Here is a 22,101-nt window from a genome sequence, read left to right on the forward strand (position 1 = left end):
TGGAATTTTCATATTACTTCCCCACTACAGCTGGAGATCAGTCCATGTGAGCTTCCAAACTGCTGTCTAGCCTGAATCCTGGAGACCCTTTTGCTCACGTACCTTCAGGTGTTCATTCTGCTTTTCCAGTTCTTTAGTATTCATGAAAGTCTCTGTTGGTGGAATACTTCCTTCGGTTTCCTTCAGCCATTTCTGGAAGGTCCTAACTAGCTTCCGGAATTCAACTAATAGTTCCTGGCAAGATGATGCATCTTCCTCTCTGTCAAGGAAGAAGTTTTGTTATTTGCCAGACTAAGCTATGTGAACAAGTCAACCTGGGCTAAAACTAGGTTATTCTGGGACTCTAGGCATCAGTTTCCTAAGAGGACCTGTCTTTCCTATTATCTTTTCCATAGCAGGTTTGGCTAAACAACCACATATAATGTAGGAAAGCATCAAAAACTCAGGAATCCGTTGCCCTTTTTTGGACTTTCCTGGGGAAAAGAGTCTTCAATAGTACTCTGAAATAATGTGAACAGGAAAAAAAGAAAAACAATTAGAGAAGCCTGTTATTTAGGCACCCTGATTCAAAGAAAGAATGCAGTCCTTGGATCCAAATTCCAGCTCTGCTACTTTTTTGATATTTGACTCCTTCGAGGCCCAGTTCAATTGCTAATTTCTTTAGCAACAAAGATGCTGAAACTGAGGATCAAAGAAGTTAAGTGATAAATCAGGGAGAAAGAATTTAGTCACAGTTTTGGAAATCACTACTTTCATCACTCAGACTTGAAGCCAGAGATCCTAGTCTCTCTCATCGTACCGGAAAGAAGACAAAGCCTTCTTGGTCTTTGTCCGCATCCCCCACTAAATAACCTGCTGTTAACTTAGGGCTGCTTTGAGCAACTGCTTTCCTCTAATGACTAAGGCAGTTATCTGCGAAATGAATATTATTTATGGTTAAACCAAGATTAATTTAAAAAGTCTTATTCATATTCTCAAACCCAAATGAGGCTTTCTAATGGGGAAAATAATGATTTTTCAACTCTGAATTGAAAATCAGAAATCAGCCTTCTTTGTCCTATAACCCCTGATTTGACTTGAAAGAAGAATCTGGACACTTCCCAAAATAACAACTTAAATGTGGTCAAAACAAGTAGAGGAAGTGCCAATATAATCCCTAATTATATTGGGGAAGTCTCAGTTTTTTTCTTTGTTGCAAATCCGACCATAATCCTACTCACTGACCCTAATTTGTTCTCTTTGGTCCAGGTCACCTGGATTTTTGATCCCACCAAGAGGGAACTGAGCGCCACTACTGAGATGGAATTCATTATTTCATAATAGAAAAGACCACTAAGTATCGAGTAGGTAGGGTAACTGCCTGAAATAAGCACTTTCCAAACTTCTATGACTCAGAGTTCTTGATGCCATCTTTTCTGGTGAAGAAGGAAGAGAAGGAGATCATTTCACCCAAAACCAAGAAAAAATTAATTCACAAGCACTGACCAAGCACACTGGTGAAAACTCACCTTTCTTTAACTGTCCTCTGCAGTTCTGTAAAGTCCTTTTTGAGGTTCTGTACCCTGCCCTGATGCTGGGATAGGTCCAGTGCAAAGCCACTGGAGCTCAGTTCAGCAACCAGGTCCTCAAGAGTACCTAGGTTCTCCTGTTGGTCGTCCATTTCCAAATTGAGCTCCTGTCAAGGCAAACAAAGAATGGCGTTTAATCCTCTGCTCCTCATAAGGAGATATAAAAGTTACCTTATATGAAAAGATTTGTGGGGCAAGTTCTCCCAAATCTTTAGGAAAATAGGGAACTTGAAGGGACTCCCACAGGCAAAATTTGGGACAATTTTTGAGTATTAAAAATAATGATGATGATATGAATACAGGAGCCCATAATGATACCATCTCATTTATTTCTATTTAGAGATAAAACAACTAGTAATTGGTGAATCTAGGTGAAGAGTATGATGTTTATCATTACCATTCCTTCTATGCTTCTGTAAGTTTGAAATTATTCAAAACAAAAACCGAAACACTAGTAAAACAAACAAAACAATGAGATCCCACTTCATTCTGCAAAAATTAGAAAGCTAGATAATTCCAAAATGGGATGTAGGGATATAGGAATGTTGAAGGACTACAGGCGAGAATGTGTACTGGTACGGCCATTCTGGAGCTCAAATTGGCTGCTACTTAAATTAATTAAGTACACAATAACCCAGCAATTCCACTCTCTGGTAGTTTTCAATACTCTTCACCAAATATTTCTAGCTGTAAGCCTTCTAGGTACGTGGTAGGATTACATTTCCCCAACCCCTTTAAGTTAGGTCTGGTAATGTGAAACTTGCTTTCACTAATGTTAATGTAAATGGATATGACATGACCTCTTCCCAAAGGAAGCAGTTATCATGAAAGCATATTTTGGGAAGAAGTCTGTATCAATCTGCATCTCTGAGTGACTATATTGAGTTCAGTTCCCCTGCTGATCTGGTGTGAACATGTAGTCAGGAGTGAAAAATAAATCTAGGTTGTGTTTTTATAAAATAAGCAAACAATATTTAGTTTATAGGCCGATTGTAATAATTATGTAAGATAATGCAGGGAAAGTTCCCAGTACTCTCATTCACTGGTCAATTGATGTGCTACCTGTCCTTTCCTTATATTTTGCAAACTTGGCAGATATATCCTCACCTGGATCTGTTGGAAGAACTGTGCAATATCTTGATCTGGCTGATTTCCAGAGGCCAGCATGCGACTTTTGTTTTCCATGAACTGCTGCAGCTTATTTGAGAGATGCTCAAACACCTCTGCCTGGGATAAAAGCTTCTTTAGGGAGCTCTCCTTTTCTTGCTGCTGCAGACAAAGCTGTTTGAAGCACTGGCTCACCTCTGTCAGTTTGCCCTGCAGCATCACTGCTGTGGAGCTGTCTGCTGTCTCCATGAATCGAGTCACCATCTCATGGGTGGCCTCCAAGCTGCTCTTTTGCCGAGCAATGTCTTGTTTCAATTTCTGTCACCAAGAACATGTCTGTCATCTCCTAGTTCAGTTACTCCAGGATATCTGAGCCACAAAACTAATAAACTTCTAATAACTACATGCTTGCATGTAGGATTGGAGGATTACACCTGAGCTTTCAGAATACCACACATCTTATTTCCTTAGTTCTTCATCCCATTCCAAATGACTTCGCTATTACTATTTTTCCTCAAGTTCAAAAACAGTTTGGAAATTGGGTAGAAATATCTTTACATGGATTAGTCATCTTCTCTAAATATTATTATTATTTTTACTTTTTAAAATTAATTTCTTACTAAAATCTTATTGAAAGATTCATGGAAATGATTATTCTCCTGATATTTTCAAAATGATGTAATTATGGCACATGGCAAACACACCTTTGATGCTTACAACAGGAGCATAGCTCTTACCATATTAGTGGCCAGGGCTTCTTGTATGACTCCTGAAGAGAGTGATGCCACTTGCTCTCCTTCCAGATTTTTTCCAACTTCCCTGATGGACTGCAATAGGCTCTCCAGACTTTCCTGGACACTCTGAGACTGGGCAATTGCCTTCTGTAGCAGTGCAGAGCGTTCAGCCAGGCTACAAGAAAGGCTTTGGAATTGGCTGAGTATAGCATCTGGAAAGCAAGGTGATGAGAAGAATGGAGACTATTTGTAATGTGCTTTAAAAAAGAAGCTTGAAGTGCATTAGTATTTGAGCCAAATTTAATAAGCATTATTTACTTAACATCTACTAAGTGCTAGATACTGAGTGACCAAAGATAATTAAGATAAGGTCTCTGCCTATTACAAACTTAAGATTTTAAAACAGAGCCTAGGTATAGGAAGGCAATTCACAACTTAGTTAAAAATGAAATCAAAAGTGTTTTATTGGTATTAGGAGTACTACACTTGAGAAGCTCAGAAAAAAGAATGCATATTTTCTTATCTTCTATTTATAATATTTTTCAGGGTGGTGGTGATGATGGGGGAAGCTTTATAAAGGAAGTGACTTCTCAGCTGCACCTTGAAGAATGAGTACGTTTTTATCATGCCTGGTAAACACTCAATAGATTTTAGCAGCAAAGTAATAGGAAAAAATTTCACAGGTAAAGTAATGAGGAAATAACTGGTCTGCTTGGGAAAGGAAAGAAGTAGGGTATACCTAGAAAGCAGAATACTGGGGGGAAGGAGTTGAAGCCAGATTGCAAGGGTCCTTCAATGGTGCAAGATCATTAGAAGGTGAACTTTTTGATGACAATCTATATCTATTCATTTTTACACCCTCAGCCTCTAGCCTATGCAGATACTTTTTTTAAGATTTATTTATTTATTTATTTCTCCCCCTCCCCCCCCCTGGTTGTCTGTTCTCTGTGTCTATTTGCTGCGTCTTCTTTGTCCGCTTCTGTTGTTGTCAGCGACACGGAAATCTGTGTTCCTTTTTGTTGTGTCATCTTGCGGCGTCAGCTCTCCGTCTGTGTGGCGCCATTCCTGGGCAGGCTGCACTTTCTTTCGTGCTGGGCAGCTCTCCTTATGGGGCGCACTCCTTGTGTGTGGGGCTCCCCTACGCGGGGGACACCCCTGCATGGCACAGCACTCCCTGCGCGCATCAGCACTGCGCATGGGCCAGCTCCACACGGGTCAAGGAGGCCCAGGGTTTGAACCGCGGACCTCCCATGTGGTAGACAGACGCCCTAACCACTGGGCCAAGTTTGCCGCCCTATGCAGATACTTGATAACACAGTGTGATATATTATAGAATAGAAGTACATATAAGGAATTAAGGGAGCACTATCACTCTTGCTGCTCTTTACCTGTAGTTTTTTGAACATGCTTATGGTCTGGGGCTGGCTCCCCTTCAATTTCCATGAGGTCATAAGCTACTTTTTGGAGCTTTTCTACAGGTACTTGGTGCTCAGCCAACTCCTCCTGCAACTGCTACTTGCCCGTAAATGAGGAAAGAGAAAAACGTTTTGAATGAATAATCAAAGCTGGTTCTAGAACTTAGAGCTAATAAACAGCTTTAAAGTATAATTCTCAGTTCATCCACAGCCACAAAAATTAGAATAAAGTGTTTTGAAATCAGATCTTATCCAAGACATCCCAACCACTGCCATTAATCAATTAAGTATTTGCTTTTCTTTGGAGTACTCTAAGCCATGCAATACAAAGCTTTGTACCCCAACAAAGTCTGTGTCCTGGGTTACCTTTGTTGTTGCAAGCTGCTGCTGCAGGACCGCAGGGTCAGAGGCAACAGTATCTGAGAGGATCTTCTCCACATTGGTCTCACAAGCCTGCATCCAGGCCTGCAGGCTGTCTGCGCTGCTCTGGAACTGCTGATACTGGCCTAGCAGCATGTTCAAGTGAGAGCCCAGCCATGCACACTGTACCAGAGAAAGAAGGGAAAGCAAACCTAAGCAAGGTCAGGCCAAAGGAAGCAGCTCTCTGGGCAGAGCCCAAAGAAAGAGGTCTGGCTTTGTCACACAGAAATTACTGTAACTACATTTAAGAGAAGTACTGGAGTTTCATGAATAGATAGGTAACAACCATCTTCTACAAGTGGGACCCTCGTTGTTTGCTCCATATTACTCATGCCAACCTTATTATGTACCTGGAAACATACATGCATGAGTTGTATGACAAGCCACCAAAAAAATATAAATTAGGTTGCAGACAGAGGTAAGGATTGAGAAACATATAAAGTGTCCCTTTTCGGAGATTAGAGATGTTGGCAGAAAACAAAAGATAGTTAAGAAGAATTGACTGGATTCTAAATATTAGGAGCTAGAGGAAGTTCCTAGAATAGGGATGAAGATAAGGATTTACTCTAGATGCTCTAATTTAGGAATAAAGACTGTGTAACTGGTTTAAGGTTCCCCTGTGTTATGTCTCTTGGGAACTCAAGTCTGTTGGTCAGGATACAGGAGCACTTCCACACCTTCACCACAAACTTGAGACACATCCCCAATACTGCTAGGATCAGGCATTAGTCCATAGGCCTACAGTTTGTGTTTTTGTGGAGCTCATGAATACATTCTGCCTAGGGTCATTATACAAATCAGCTCGTCCACTGTGTCCTAAGGTTCTTATTGTGAGCCTCAGAAACCACCACACTTGTGTGCCATTACCATTTGATCAGATGCTGCCAAGAACCTCTCACTTACCTTTGAATGGAGAGCCGTGTATCTTTCTGTTGCATCCCTCAGCTTGTCCTTTACTAAGTTTCCAGTTGCGGACAGTTCTCTGCTTTCTTCAAGGCTGTTTTCCATGTCCAGGACTTTCTGTCCTGATATAGTCACAAATCTCAAGTCTCCTTTGTGGGAAATTACATCCTCCGAGAAGCTCCCCTGCCGCTTCAGCAGGGAGGGTAGGGCTTCAGGACTACTGGTTCCCTTATGCATGTTCTCCAGCTCTTTCTCAGACCGTTCCAGCCAGTTTTCAAATTCTTTATGATCCTGTAGGAACTTCTGCAGCTCATCCTGTAGTGTTTGCACATGCTTCAGCTCGGCCTCTGACTGGGCCAAGGAAGTTGCATACTGTTCCTTTAGCTCTCCCAGCTTCTCCTGTAGCATCTGCTGTTCCTCAGGTGTGAGATTGTGGCCATGCTGGCCCAGAAAGGCCTGAGCTGACTGGGTAGCCAGGATAAAATTTTGCTGCTGGGACAGCAATTCTTGGTGACGAGCCTGACAATCCCACAAAACAAAGGGCAATCGGTAACAAAATCACAATAATTTGGTTCTGTCTACAGCTAAAAGTAGAGAGCGGCCTCACTAAGCCACTCTTCCAGCTCTCAGAAATCACAGTATCTACCCATCTTTAAGCATCTTCCATATGCTAATGCCAGCTTAACTGACAGGTATTGGAATTTATAGTTTTCAAAGTTATTTTACATGTATTATCTCTCTGATTATTGGTATAACCCTGAAATTTAGGTAGACAATATAATGCCCATATGAGATGATCGAATGTCAAGAAGATACTATACGGCTTGACTAAGGTCACACAGATAGTTAAGGGACAGAACTGTGACCAGAATCAGACTCTCTTCACTAAACCATCCTATCTCTAAAGGAAGGTACGGGGAAATGGACATGGCTCAACTGATAGAAAGTCCGCTTACCATATGGGAGGTTCAGGGTTCAAACCCAGGGCCTCCTAGCCCACATGGTGAGCTGGCCCATGCATGGTGCTACTGTGCACAAGGAGTGCTGTGCCATGCAGTGGTGTCCCCCATGTAGGGGAGCCCCATGTGCAAGGAGTGCACCCTGCATTGAGCCACCCTGCATGAAAAAAGCACAGCCCACCTAGGAGTGTGGCGCCACACACAGGGAGAATTGACAGAGCAAAATCACACAACAAAAAGGGACACAGATTCCCGGTGCCGCCGAGAATGCAAGCGGACACAGGAGAACACATAGCAAATGGACAGAGAGAGCAGACAATGGGAGGAAGAGAGAGAAATAAATAATAATTTTTAGAAATCTTTAAAAAAAATAATAAAAGAAGGTACGAATGGACAGCTATTATTCACATTAATGAAAGAGGAGTAAACTGGAAAAGTCAAATGTATTACAATTCAAAGACTGTAAATACTTCACTGTAAAATATATCATGTAAACTGTCCCTGCTGGGAAAAACCTTGGAAAATTAATTCATTAGATAGACAATCCATAGATCAATAAGAGTGAACTATATTTCTGAATATTAGTTAATCTGCAGTTTTGCTTTTATATATGCTATGTCTATGTGCATAGACCTTTTTAAATTCTAACGAAATGTAAGTCTTTGAGGAAAACTGTTTTTTTTTTAACCCCAAAAAACCATGTTTTTCCTGAGCCTAATACAGGACAATGCGAATTCAGCCAATGTTTCTATCTATACTGTTGATGCAGCTAGCGAGAGAATGAGTGGAGCAGTTTGATATAAGTGATGAATTCCAAAAAGAAATATTGGATTATGCTTGTAATCTGATCTGTATCTGGGCATGACTGAATTATGATTAGGGTGTTGCGTCCCCAGCCCTTGGTGAGTGGGGTCTCACAGAAAAAAGGCATGGCAAAGAACAGAGTTGAGGGTTTTTAATGTTGGAGTTTTGATTTTAGAGTTTGATGTTAAATACTTAAACTGGAACCCTAGGAAGCCAGCATGCAGAGGAAAGAGAAGCCAGCCCCAGGAAGGAAGGAACCTTGAAGCCAGAGTAAAGCAAGCCCCGGGAACACAGAAACCCAGGAAGCCTGAACCCTCACAGACGTCGGCAGCCATCTTGCTCCAAATAGACTTTGGTGAGGGAATAAACGTATGCTTTATGACCTGGTATCTGTAAGCTCCTACCCCAAATAAATACCCTTTATAAAAACCAGCCCATTTCTGGTATTTTGTATCAGCATCCCTTTGACTGAGTAATACAAGGAGTCTAACCTATTATTCTTGAAATAGTATCCAATTTTAGCTTCTATCAACAGCAACTTGATAGCCTCAACCTCCCAAATCATGTCAGGAAAGCTGGGCTGACAAATTTTGAGCAAAGAGATAGTAGAGCCTTGTCTGTACAGATGACCCCACTCCCATCCACCAACCCATCCACCAAGAGTAAGGTAGTTTCCTTCCTGGGATGAAAATGCTACTTGTCAGGCTGACTGCTGCCAGGAAGAGGTGTGAGAAGTCTCCCTGTGACAGGAGAACCATCTCCACTCTGTATTATTGTCAGACTACCAAGGCTTTGGGGACACACAGCAACGGATCGTCACGCAGAAGTGGCATGCAGGGGGTAGAAATCCTATTAAAACAAAATAAGGCAATGGCCCACACAGGCTGTTCAACAGAAGTACTCCAGCTAGGCCAAATTTTCTTTGTACAAAGGTGTGATTACTAGAATATGTGATCTATGTGTTTTATAAATACCCTAAATATGTATGTAATCTTTTAATCATTCAGTATCATTTGCCTGCATATACCAACTGATGTCCTAGGAGATGGTTTATCTGGTTGGTTTACTGGTTTATCTCCAGTGCCTGGCATACAGAAGGCACTCAATAATTGCTGAAAGAATGAATAAGTAAGCAGAAATAAATAGTGAGCAAGAAATGGTTTCTGCCTTCAAGCCTTGAGTCTAGAAGATAATATAGACAAAAGTACATTAGAGAGAGAAATGCTACAATGTAGGGAAGGGTATAACAGAAACATATGGGAGGAATACCTAATCTAAATTTGGGGAGTGGTAAAGAAGGGCTTCCTAGAGGAAGATCTCATCTGAGATCTGAAGAATGAGTAAAAGGTAAACAAGCGCTGGGTCCCTTCCTTACTTTCTATACTGGAGAGGCAAGAATGTTCCAAGAGTATGCAAAGACCTAGAGGAGAGTGAAAACCTAGTACAATAAACTGAAAGTGATCAGAATAGCTAGAGACTCAAATGTGAGGGCAGGTGAGAATAAGGCCAGGTAAGTAGGGATAGATCCTGAGGGAGGGCCTTGTAAACCACATTCAAGAGTCTGAAGTTTATTTTGAGAACAAGAGGAAATCATTAAAAGGCTTTAAGCAGTGATATAGCACTTTAGAGAAATTACTTGATAGTATGGGAACTGGCTCAGAGGGTAAAAACCAACAGGCAAGGAAATTTTAAGAGCAGCTATAATAAAACATGTGAAAGCAGATAGTGGTCTGCATTACAATATCTCGCTGGATATAAAGTACAGATAACACTGAAAGAGATATAAAAAGCAGAAAACATGGGATTTGATGACTGATCCGATATAGGAGAGAGTGGGGGAAGGAAAGGAAATCTAGGATGATGTCTAATTCTGGCATATAAGTGGAATACAAGAAGGAGAACATACTTGAATGCAAAGGGGTTAGAGAGGAAACAAGAGTTCCATTTCTCAGTTTGAGGTGCTGGTGGTTCCAAGTTGCAAGTAATCAGATGGATTTACAGGAAAGGCTCAGAACAGATTTGGAGATATAGATATATATATACACACAAGGAATTCATTAGTGCAAATGGTAATTGAAATGTTATGAGTAGATGAGACCACCCAAGGAAAGGGTATTCTGAGAGATGAAAAAAGGTCATTAAAGCACAGTATTTCTAAAGCTGGTTAGAGGAAAGGAAAAAAGATTACCAGGTAGAGTAGTGCTATGGAAACCAAGAGAGAAAGAATTTCAAGAGGACTGTCCAACAGTGTCAAAAGCCACTGAGCTATCAAAGAGGATATGGCCTGACAAATATTCGCTAGATTTAGGGGCAAGGAGGTCATGGTGACTTGTCCAAAGCAGGAGAAATTCCCCTAGCATAGTGAGGACAAACTAATTTCCTCACCTTTATCTTTATACACTGCTGGTCCAGTTTCTCTGGAGCTTGGTTCTCCTCCATGTGACCATCATTTGTATCCAAGGCTTCTTTCCCCAGGCTAACTCCCGAGATCTGCTCCATTCTTGGAAGGCTGGACTGTAGCTGTCCACCAGATGAGCCCAATGAAGTGACCCAGTTCAAGAGAGCATCAATCTTACTCCTGTTCTCTGCCAGTTCCTTTGCTGCTTTACTCTGAAATCCACATAGATAGTCTAGGTGAGAAGGCCTTAGGTACTCAGCTTTATAACCAAGGTTAAGAAGGGGACAATTTTATACTAAAGATAAAAAGAAGCTCTAAGTTTCAGGATACAGAGTCTTGTACACACAAAATGAATTAACATCATCTAAAACCTGTTGAAATATAATTATTTAAAACAACCTCCAGATTTCTTCTATATTTCACTGATTAATAATATCAAGAACAACAGTAAATCCCAGGATTTCATATGGTTTTATTGAGAGAATATTTAGTTCTATCTCCTGGAAGTGGATGTGGCTCAAGTGATTGAGCACCTGCTTTCCACATGGGAGGTCTGGGGTTCGGTTCCTGGTGACTACTAAAAACAAACAATAAGCAAACAAACAAACGAAAAAGCCAACTCAGGAGAGTTGATGTGGCTCAGTGGTTGAGCACTGGCTTCCTGCATACAAGGTCCCAGCTTCAATCCCCAGCCCCGATATCTAAAAAAAAAAAAAAAAAATTATTTTTTGTTCTTGCATCCCAGCAAAGCTTCAGGGAATCCTTTTAGTTAAACAGAAGTGATTCAATGGCTTGGTAGGGTAAGAAATAGCATAATTACACTCAATTATCTGGCTGTTTTTCCCTAGGGAAAGGCAGACTTCTCTCATCCTTCACTCTGCCAAACAGAACATTAAGTTCTTAAACTGCCTCTCAAATTCTATTTTCTGACTTTTCGAGTATTTTACTTAATTAAATAGGTTATATCAAATTATATATTTATGTCTATATTAATTAACAGGTAAAATAGAATTTACCTTCAGGTAACTTATTTCCTCTTTTCCTTGCTCTCTACCTCCCTCATTAGCATCAGAGCTCATAGCTGAACAAAGGATTCCAACTCAGTCTGTCAGTACTGAGTAGAGTACAGAAGACCCTTTGAGACTTTACCTTCTCTTTGGCTTATCCCAGTGCCACTATTCCCATTTCAACTACAGTGGAAGCTTGGAGATAGCTTGTGATCCACTAAGACTTCCGAGATGTTTTTCCCTAACACTTGAATCACCAGTCTAGACACATGCTAGAAATATGACATTTGCTTTATCCTCTCCTTTTCTCACCTAGACACTAAGTGTCTAACTGGACACTTTACCAGTTAGAATACTGAGTATATAGTATTGCAAGATTTTTGTTTTGGTTTTGGTGCTATGCACTTGCTACAATTCTAATTGTATGTCCTTCTGGATCTTTCTTATAAAAGTAAAGATGTACTCACAGATTTGCTCTTGAAGCACTCCTTTTCGTGTGTGTGTGTGATTTTATGCTGTCTGTAAGGCAGCTTCCCCTCATTATCTTTTATTTATGTGGGTACCAAAATTTTTTTTCTGAAAAATACCAAGTATCATAGTAGTCTGGTTACCTTTTCAGTCTCCTGTTGTAAGACTGAGGTCACTGTTTCTTCCAGCTCCTTCTGGGCCACCCGTGTCCTTTCCTGGAGAGCCTCATATTGTTTTTTAGCTTGCTGAAGTTTTTCTTGAAGAGCTGCCAACTCATGGGGGGTCAGCTTAGTCTGGTTCTCTTCCAGGAACCCTTCAATGTCTTTGACAACACTGGCAAATGAGGTGGCATGATTCTGAATGTCATCCTGTAAATCCTTAACACATGAAAACGGGAATAACAGAGCCTTTAACTTTAGTACTTCTAAGCCCCCTAACAGTCTGAAGATGGAATGGCTACTGCGACATTTTTGCGACAGATTTATATCCCTGACCACAGTTTGCTTAAGGATTAGGCCTAAAACACTGCAAAGAAATTTTATAATATTTAATTTTCTGAGCAAATATTTAATGAAGACAGCAAGGAGGCCATCTAAAAACGTGTAGAATAGCAGAGATTTTTATTTTAAAATGAGTTATCCTCAAAGCTATCATTCTTCTATTTAAAAAAAAAAAAAAAAGAGTTGACAATATGATTCTATCAGTCAAGGGCTGGCTGGTCCTCTCCTGGTTATCACCCCTTATCTTAACATGGCCTACATGGTCCAAAATGATCTGGCCACCTATCTCTCCAGCCTTATCTTATACCAATCCAGCCACAAACTAGCTTTTTAAAATACAGTTCCTTGAATATGTTGTGCTCGATCCCATTTCCATTTCAAGGCCAACATATAGGCTTCTGTCTGACATGTTCTCTTATTCTTCCCACCCCTTCATCCATTAGCCCTTACATATCCTTAATTTCTCACTACAAGTGACACACTTAACTGGCACAAAGCAAGCCTTTATAAATATTCACTGTAGGAAAGAAAAAACAGATTAATTCATACTGACCTTCAAGTTACTTTGGCTCTTCTGCAAGGCAGACAGATCTTGCTGGGTGACTCTGCCTTGCTGGCTTACCAATGTTCTTTCTGCCTGTTCTACCCAGCTACAAAGATCCTCCAGTTTCTGGTGACAGGTATTTTGTTGTTTCTGCAAGGTCTAATAAAAATGCAAAGGGGTCAAGAAACAATTAATAGTTCTCATTTCAAAAATATAACTCCCTGAAATGCAAAACAGGAAGTTTATATCTTAAGAATGGAAAGGTGGTGGGAGATTAAACCAGGAAGAAGCACAGAAATCATATTTGGAAAGCTCCCCTCATATGTACAGTCAGCTGACCTAGGAATGACCTAGGGGTAATTTCAGGAGTGAATCCTCTTGTTTGGGTTTGGGAGTTCTGTTGCCACATAGCTGTTAGTATCTTTGGAAATTGAGAGCAAAGTCCAAATGCCTAATATCCATAGATGAAAATGATAGTGATAATTAATTAGTAGTTCTGATCACTTCCTCCACTAGAACCAGAGGATCTGTGACATATTAATCCAAAATATGGAAAATTAGGACTGGACTAGAAAGGAAAATCAAGGACCTGGATACTTTATAAGTTAATTTAGCTTCTTAATACTTAATAATTGAGCTGACTTTATAAATCAAATGTTTCACAAATGCAGAGACCCATTTAATAGAACTATTACATGCCAGGCATGAAAGGCTGGAGTTGGCTATTTTGAGAATAAGGAAACTGTCTGGGAATAGGCCCAAGGGGAGGGATGGAATATGTTTCTGTGCCTAATCCTTTCTCCATATGTCATGGAGATATGCATGATACTGAAGCACCTGATTGAGCAATTGAGCATGATGTGTTCTGACCATCCTTCTTTAACCATTTTCCACCAGTTTCTACCTTCTGAAAGTATTTTAGTCACCTGCACTTACAAACAGGTGCCCAAATTGGCCCTCTCCCTCTCTTTGGGACAAATAGAGGGGCTCAGGAAGAGAGCTCCTAAGAGCTCTTCAGCTGAAAAACAGGATCTTCATGGGTTAGGATGGGTGCAGACTGAATCTGAAAAAAGCAAAGCAAACAAGTTAACACACAGACATACACACACATTCAGGGAAAATACAGAAAGAAGTAGAGCATTTCTGACATTAACAAGGTTAATAAATATTGTGGAATTAATTACGTGCCCAGGGAGAATGTTCACATGCAGTCTATCACCCACTGCAGCTCAGTGGCCTACCCTGTGTCTGAAGGTGGCTCAGACCAAAGCTATTTCATTAATTACCCACAGGCTATATATTCATGCTATATAAATACCTAAGGGAGGGCATTGCAAATTTTCAAATTTGGAAGGTAACCTAAGCATTCTGTTGGTATTTTAATTCTATTTAATTATAATTGATACAACTAAGCATTAACATTGACCAACCTAATTTCTTTCAAGTCTGATTTAAAAGCTCAATTCTACTGGCACAATATTTAATAAAGGAGTCTCTAAGACAGATTTGCTGGTAATAATGACAGTTTTCATATTTTGCTGAATAGCAACTTATTATTTAACCAGCAAAAATGGCACATACATAGTTCTTGAAATTCTAAAGTTATAATGTTACTACTAATGTAATTATGTTGAGTTCAACAGGAAGAGGGTTGTGATGGAAGACAGTAGGATTAGACTTTTTAAAAAATGTATCAACCCTGCTTCTACACAATTTTCCAAGATTGAGTAAGCACTTGGCATTACAGTGTAAAGAAAAGTGCTAGAAAATAATAATTTAAATGGTGCTAAAAATTAATATGATTTGAATAAAAATTTCCTTGTCTGCTGTTTGAAGGCTGTGAAGGAATATTATCATAAATCATATGAAAAATCCCAGCCTAAAACTTATTTCAGAACCATTTTTTTTCAAGAGTTCAGAATATTTAAATGTTTCTAACAACCCCCAATAGCATGCTGAGGGAGAAAGTAGGAGAAGAAAGGGCTAGGTATGATTTTCATTTGAAAGTCAGGGAGAATAAGACACAAAGAAGGAAGAGTCTCACTAAAAAGAAAACATTTGCACATGCAGACACACGTAAATAAACATATACTCTCTCACATGCCCACACAAAACCAAAACATGGCAAAAAACCCAGCCAGAACAGCTGCCTCCTGGACCAGAACCACATGGGCCTAAATGATATGAAATTTCAAAACTGGTAAACTTAGGTTCCTGGTATCATTATATCTGGAGTCTGGTCCAAAAACCCAAAGACAGAGGACATCCCGAAAGACAAACTAAGCCCAGTTGCTGGTTCAGCCTGACCTTAACCCAGTCTGCCTGCTCCATTTGTTGAAGACGGCTCTGCAAGTCATCCGTCTGAGCTGTAGTCAGTTCAACAAGATCCTGGAAGGACCTCTGTAGCTCACTCAGAAGCCTCAGCATCTGTCGGTTCTGCTGAGGGGACAAGTCCTGAGCGTGCTCGGAGACAAAGAATTGAATATCAAAAGCAAGAGCATCCAACTGAGACTTCCTTTTGGCCATGGGCTGTTTCATATCCTAAGGCAAGTTAGGGGGGAAAAAAAAGAAATTGAAACTGCTACTTCTCTATCCACGCAGGAGCTTATTCAATCTACTCAAAGACCTGAGGAGAGAGGTTAATTTCCTTTATTTTTTAAATTGACAGTCATGGTTTCTAAAGCCTAACTAGTGCTGAGACTCTCACTTCTGCTGCTTCCTCCAAACTCCTTATAAATTACAATTAAGTTTCATTTACTAGACTTTGATTTCCAATTGCAGTAAGCTGTCAGTGATTTATGCTGACAAAATTATACCTGACCAATCCAAAATATCTGTAAATTTTAAAAAAAAGTTTTGGAAATTATAACATGAATTTCTGGTCTAAGGTGTAGCTGTCTAATTGTATTTTCTTAGGTTCAAACATATATTCATATTTTACTGATAGTGAGTGACTAGTAAGTCAGTATTAAGAAAATATGCAATTTATTTGATGTTCACGAAGAACTGATTTTTAGAGTAAATAATGCTGCTTATACATTTTGAAATATGAAGGATTACAGTCAGACTTCCTTGTACAATAGTTATATCATTACCTTAAAGAAGTAAAAACGGCCCAAACATTAGAATTATTTATTTTCAGATGGTCAATTAAAAGAATGCAATTTTCCACAAACATTTAGCAATGAACTATGTTATGCTGAATGCAGCAAAAATAATCAGGAGATCTACATCTCTATCACTTTGAAATTGAGAGAAGTCAGAGGACCCAAGAACAATCCTGAAGAGGCAGGCAGGGAAGGCTTCTTGGATATTTATCATAAGGCATGAATGTTCCTTTCATCTGTGAAAATATGGGTTTGGGAAATGATCACAAGAAAAACAAGACAGACTGCTGTTCTCATCCTTGAAGAGAATTCATAAGTTCTTAACTAGGGGAATTTTTTCACTCTTGTTTTTTTATAATATCTTGTTAGAGAATAGTTTGTTACTCTCTCCCCCAAATGATAAAGGGATAGTTATATTTGGATATCAACACTGTTGTGTAAAGAGGTAGGAAGGGGGAAATGGATGTGGCTCAAGCAATTGGGCTCCCATCTACCATATAGGAGGTTCAGGATTTGATACTCAGGGCCTCCTGGTGAAGGCAAGCTGGCCTGTGTGGCGAGCTGTCCCACACGGAGTGAGGCCTGTGCAAAGTACTGCCCCACACAGGAGTGCTGCCCCATGGAGGAGTGCTGGCCCATGTGGAAAGCTGGTGCAGCAAGATGATGCAACAAAAAGAGACACAGAGGAGAGATAATAAGCAGCAGATGAGGGAGCTGAGGTGGCATGAGAGAATGATTGCCTCTCTCCCACTCTGGAAGGTGGGAAGGATTGGTTCCCAGAACCACCTAATGAGAATACAAGCAGACACAAAAGAACACACAATGAATGGACAGAGAGAGCAGACAATGGAGGGAGCAGGAAGAAGAAAATAAATTAATCTTTTTTTAGGAAAAAAAAAGAGATATGAAGGAAGGAGGCAGGGCAACTCTTGGAAGAAAAAGATGAAATTGTGTTCAAAGAGTCTGACCATGGACAAACTTTTATGTCTGCTTTTTTCTTTTCTCTTTTTTTTAGGAGGCACCAGGGATTGAACTCAGGACCTCAAATGTGGGAAGCAGGCACTCAACCACTGAGCTACATCCATTCTCTGCTGCTTCTTTTAAGACTGAAGGAAGAGAGAGGATAAAACAGAAGGAGGGAATATCTCCAGTTTTGCTCTGTCTTTAAAAACAGTTTAAGGAGAAGAACTTCAACAGCACAGGGCTGATAAACTAGTCTGGGTAATATCTCACATTGTCTTGAGAACAACAACAAAAAGAATAAGGCTGAGGGAAAAACACTTCTGGACCATTATGTATCTCCAGTCTTTACCTTTTTCTTACTGACTTATAAAAAGAATCATTTTGTACTCACTTCGGCAGCAGGTATACTAAAATTGGAACAATACAGAGAAGATTAGCATGGTCCCTGTGCAAGGATGACATGTAAATTTGTGAAGTGTTCCATATTCCACTACACTGAGGAAAGAATTTGGTGATGTGGGAGGAGTGGGGGTGGGGAGTGGAGGTATATGGGATCCTCTTTTATATATATATATATATATATTTTAAATATATATATATATTTATATATATATATATATTTTTTAAGGCTTATTTATTTATTTATTTATTTAATTCCCCTCCCCTCCCCCCTTTGTCTGTTTTCTGTGTTTTTTGCTGCGTCTTGTTTCTTTGTCCGCTTCTGTTTTCGTCAGCGGCACGGGAAGTGTGGGCGGCGCCATTCCTGGGCAGGCTGCACTTTCATTCGCATTGGGCGGCTCTCCTTACGGGGGAGCACTTCTTGCGCGTGGGGCTCCCCTACACGGGGGACACCCCTGCGTGGCAGGGCACTCCTTGCGCGCGTCAGCACTGCGCATGGGCCAGCTCCACACAGGTCAAGGAGGCCCGGGGTTTGAACCGTGGACCTCCCATGTGGTAGATGGACATCCTAACCACTGGGCCAAGTCCGTTTCCCTATATTTTTTTAATGTAACATTTTGTATGATCTATGTATCTAAAAAATTTTTTTTAATCTATTAAAATTTATAAAAGTATATAGTTTAAAATGTAAACCATAATGTAATAAAAATTATGAAAGTAAACAATCTAAAATATAAACCATAAAATAAAATTAAAAAATAATCATTTAATTTGGGGCTTAATAAGAAGGAAAACATCTCTCTAGATCTGGGGCTGGCAAACTATAGCCAAAATTACAGACCAAATCTGGCTTGCTGCCTGTTTTTGTAAATAAAGTTTTATTGTACACAGTCATGCCCATTCATTTATGTATAGCTTATAGCTGCTTTCATGCTTCAATGGAAGAGTTGTGTGATTGCAACGGAAACTAAATAGCCTGCAAAGAATTAAGTATTTAATAGCTGGCCCTTTACAGAAAGTTTTCCAAGCCATGCTTTAGATCATTGATCAGAAATGCTTTTGAAATTGGGAAAAGGGGAGTGGATTAGATCTTGGACAAAACAGAAAGTGAGGACAGATCCTAAATGCTCAGTTATAAAGAGGAGCTACTGCTGATAATCATAGATCTTCTGTAGACTCTTTCTCTCTTTTTCAGAGCATAGCTAAAAGGAGAAATAATTACTGATGCTCCAAGTATACAACAACTTAAAAAACTAAACACAACAGGCTTATTCCTGAAATGGAAAATCATACTTTTAAAGAAAGATAAGTACAGATAACTTCTTTGCTTAGCAGGAAAATAAAATTGATAAAACTCAAAAGACAAATAAAAACATGCTTGAGAATGAGTGAGGAGTTTACCTCATACTGTTGGAGATAGTGATTGAGGTTTGCAGCATCTGTTTCACTGTTAAATTCCTTGCTGTTCAGAATAAAATTGGTATTGGCAATCCAAGACATCAGATCTTGAATTCTGTCTTTTAGCTGTATGTGTTGATTTAATACTCTGGTCTAAGAATAAATGGCAAATCAGATTATAAAAATCTCCAAGCCTATACAGAAGTTGTGAGATTTTGTGAATAAAACCAAGAAACTTTACCTGTTTTGCTTCCACAACATTCTGAAGGTGGAGTAGTCTGGAATTCCAGGTGTCACTCACTGAGCTGAGAGACTTTTGAAGATTTTTGGCGTCTTTCTCTAGAGCCTTTAACAATTGAGCAGGTACTTCTTGAGGCTGTCCTATGATAATCTGATCCACATAATCCAATTCCTGATTGACCAAGGTAGACAGATCCTTTAGCTCTCTGTCTAAGACCTGAGGGATTAAAGTGGAGTTACTTCCAAAATCAAGATTAGAAATCTTGCCATGCTATCTGAGAATCAGCTCTGAACACATTTTTCTCTCGCCCCACACCTACCGAGACTTTAGCATTATAAAGTGCTCTCTCTCAATATATATACACACACATGCATACATACATACATAGATTAGTTTACTTGGTTCTCACAATCACTAATTCATGAGGTAGGCAGAGCAGATATTATTATTCTGGATTTTAAAAAGAGATGCCTGAGCACTTAAAAATCGGTACTTTTTTCTGTCCAAGGTTACCCAGTTGTTAAGAAGTAAAGCCAAGATTTGGATTAGGTTTTCTGACTTGGTTTAGGTTTTCTTCCACTGAAAGTTGCTGCCTTTATAAAAGAGTCATTATGCCTTTTCCCAGGGAGCATTCAAAATCGACCTGCTTCATAAAATACAAAAGAGGTCAATTGAAAAGATGACTCTTCCACTCCCAAACCCAAGAGGACAGAGACAAAGAACCTAAAAAAAACCAGTCTCCCAGCTCAGTAGTCCCTAATATTCTGATCCTACAAAGAGGAGCCAAAATAAGCATGGAAAAGCTTGCCAGTTCTTCTGGGCATCATCCTCAATTCCCCGTCAGTCATCTGACCCATGGCTAGAACCTGGATGCTGGCATAACCCAGAACTGTTAAACCTTTAAAATCTCTGTCTTCACCGTCATTTCAATCCTGTGACACCTCCTAACCTCCAATTTCAGTTTCTTCTTCCTGCTCAAGGCTGTTTTAATTCTAACCCTTTCTATGTCCTCAGGGTCCTATTCCATCAGTTGTCACTGTCTCTTCCCTTCAAGTTCTCCTTTACTATTGGTTTTCTCCTTAGCCCCAAAATCAACTCGAGACAAAATCATCTGGAAAAAAACAATTCTTCTTTTAGTCTATTTCCTCCAGCTACTGTCTTAGCTTTTCCCTTGCCTAGACTACCAAGCTTCTGGAAAGAATGGTCTACATTAATTGCCTCTATCTTCCAATTCCTACTTACTCTCAACCTACCACAAACTGGTTTATATCTCCACTGAAAACTGTCCTCATCAAAGTCACTAATGACATTCCAGGGGCTAAATCTTCTCCCCTTTAGTCCTCATCATATTCAGTGTTCCTGCAGTACTTAATTCCTCCCTTGAGTCTCTTCTCTGGTTTCTGGGAGACCACTCTTACCTAGTTTCTTTCCAAGATCTCTGATTGCACTTTTTCACTCCCTTTTTTGTCTCTTAAATGGTAGTGCCTTTGAATATGTTTTCCTTCCTGAATAGTCTCTATTTCCTCTAAATTCCTTTTTTTTCTTTCTTTGTTTTAGTCTCTTTCCTATTAGAAGCTTTCTCCATGTTCATGCTTGAGAATAATGCCCTAAAATGCTAATTAGAAACTCTGCAGACGGAAGTGATGTTTGTTGACTCTAGTCTTTACTGACAATGGTGAGAATTGGCCAATATATTTAGTTGGGAAACCACTCCCCTCAGTAATTTTAGATCTTTTCCTGGGGTTAGTCAAATCATGGGGAAAGAAGATTGGAGTTCAAGATTCAATATGTGAACTTTCAGTTAATCCTACTGATTTCAGTGTGGAATCCCAGTCTTCAACTGTAGCTGATCTTTCCACATTATCCTCAAAGGATAAACTCTATTCTTTTGATGGAGTCAGGCAGGGGCAGTTGGCAGGCTGTATGAAGTAAGCTGGAAATTTGAAAATCCAATTGCTTTTTAATTAGACTTTCAATCAATTATCCTTGTTTGCAGACTCATTTTCACCTCTACTTTCTAGTCCTATCAAGTTTGGAGCCTTTAGGAGATTCTGTATTATAAATTGGGTCATTCCTTAGCTTTCTCCACTGTAAGTTTAGAATTTGGTTTTCTCCAGTCTGCTAAGTTGGTTACCCCCTCATCCATCTGCTTTCTAAGTTCTAAAATTTCACTGATTTTTCTCCTCTATTGTTCTCTTTTTCCTTGTGAGTTTTTCCTAATGTCTTAGTGGAGTTTGGAGAAGATGGGGGGGTCATACAGATTAATACATTTTATCTATTACTTTTTTTTTTTTTAATCCCTCCCTTGCAACTTTTTTTTTTGCTTGCTGTCTGCTTTCTGTGTCCATTCGCTGTGCATTCTTGTATCTGTATTTATTTTTATTTATTCCCACCCCCTCACCCCCCCACCCCCGTGGCTTGCTTGCTGTCTGCTCTCTGTGTCCTTTTGCTGCCCGCTCTTCTGTGTTTTTTTGCTTGTCTCCTTTTTTGTTGTTGTTGCATCACCTTGCTGAGTCAGCCCTCTGCCGCACTTGTGGACCAGCGGCTCTCTGTGGCATGTGGGCGAGCCTGCCTTCATGAGTAGGCCCCGGGACACGAACCCAAGGCCTCCCATACTGTAGGCGGGAGCCCAACTGATTGAACCACAGCTGCTTCCCTCTATCTACTACTTTTAACCAGAAGTCAAGGTCTTAACATTTGCTTGAATTATTACAACCATTTCTAAATGTTGACAATTCGATTCATAGCTAAACCTGACCAAAGCATGTCCAAGTATGTCCATTATAAATTTTATCTACTCAATTCAAACCTAGTTAGCCTTTGCCACAATTACATAATAACAATCTTAGATTGTCTGCCCTGGAATAGAAGGTTAAAAAGGGTCCTTTTAAATTTTGGAATCTTCAAGGAAGATGAAGCCAGTTATCTAGAATCTGGTGGACCTGGTGGACCTCTAGGAACCTACCTTGGCCTGACAAAACAGATTCTGTAGCTCTGTCAGGGTTAGCTCCTGAGACTGAATCTGTTTGGTCCTCATTTCAATGTCCCGTAATAGAGACAGATAGGATACTAGCTTCTCATCGTGTTCAAGACAGAGTCGCCGGTTATATATATTCTGTGGAACCAAAAAGAAAGCACTCAGATCTAACATTTTCCTTTAAGATTG

General features: G+C 39.8%; 1 protein-coding gene and 1 non-coding gene across 4 annotated transcripts in view; one reads left to right on the top strand and one right to left on the bottom strand.

Annotated features, from left to right (window-relative positions):
- Positions 1-22,101, bottom strand: part of MACF1 (microtubule actin crosslinking factor 1) — a 385,648-nt gene that overhangs the window by 121,096 nt on the left and 242,451 nt on the right. For all 3 annotated transcript variants that reach the window (XM_058303848.2, XM_058303845.2, XM_058303843.2), the window contains 14 exons: positions 21,901-22,050; positions 18,936-19,151; positions 18,698-18,847; positions 15,135-15,368; positions 12,837-12,986; positions 11,927-12,160; positions 10,296-10,520; positions 6,148-6,666; positions 5,191-5,367; positions 4,798-4,921; positions 3,413-3,621; positions 2,676-2,993; positions 1,509-1,675; positions 103-259 (listed from right to left, as the gene is read on the bottom strand). In XM_058303848.2, the coding sequence (XP_058159831.1) occupies positions 103-259; positions 1,509-1,675; positions 2,676-2,993; positions 3,413-3,621; positions 4,798-4,921; positions 5,191-5,367; positions 6,148-6,666; positions 10,296-10,520; positions 11,927-12,160; positions 12,837-12,986; positions 15,135-15,368; positions 18,698-18,847; positions 18,936-19,151; positions 21,901-22,050 (3,030 nt within the window). The remainder of the gene's footprint in view (positions 1-102; positions 260-1,508; positions 1,676-2,675; positions 2,994-3,412; positions 3,622-4,797; positions 4,922-5,190; positions 5,368-6,147; positions 6,667-10,295; positions 10,521-11,926; positions 12,161-12,836; positions 12,987-15,134; positions 15,369-18,697; positions 18,848-18,935; positions 19,152-21,900; positions 22,051-22,101) is intronic.
- Positions 17,281-17,387, top strand: LOC111763024 (U6 spliceosomal RNA). Its single transcript, XR_002795988.1, has one exon. It is a non-coding gene; the product is annotated as a U6 spliceosomal RNA (small nuclear RNA).

Source organism: Dasypus novemcinctus, chromosome 9 (assembly GCF_030445035.2).
Source record: "Dasypus novemcinctus isolate mDasNov1 chromosome 9, mDasNov1.1.hap2, whole genome shotgun sequence".
NCBI lineage: Eukaryota > Metazoa > Chordata > Mammalia > Cingulata > Dasypodidae > Dasypus > Dasypus novemcinctus.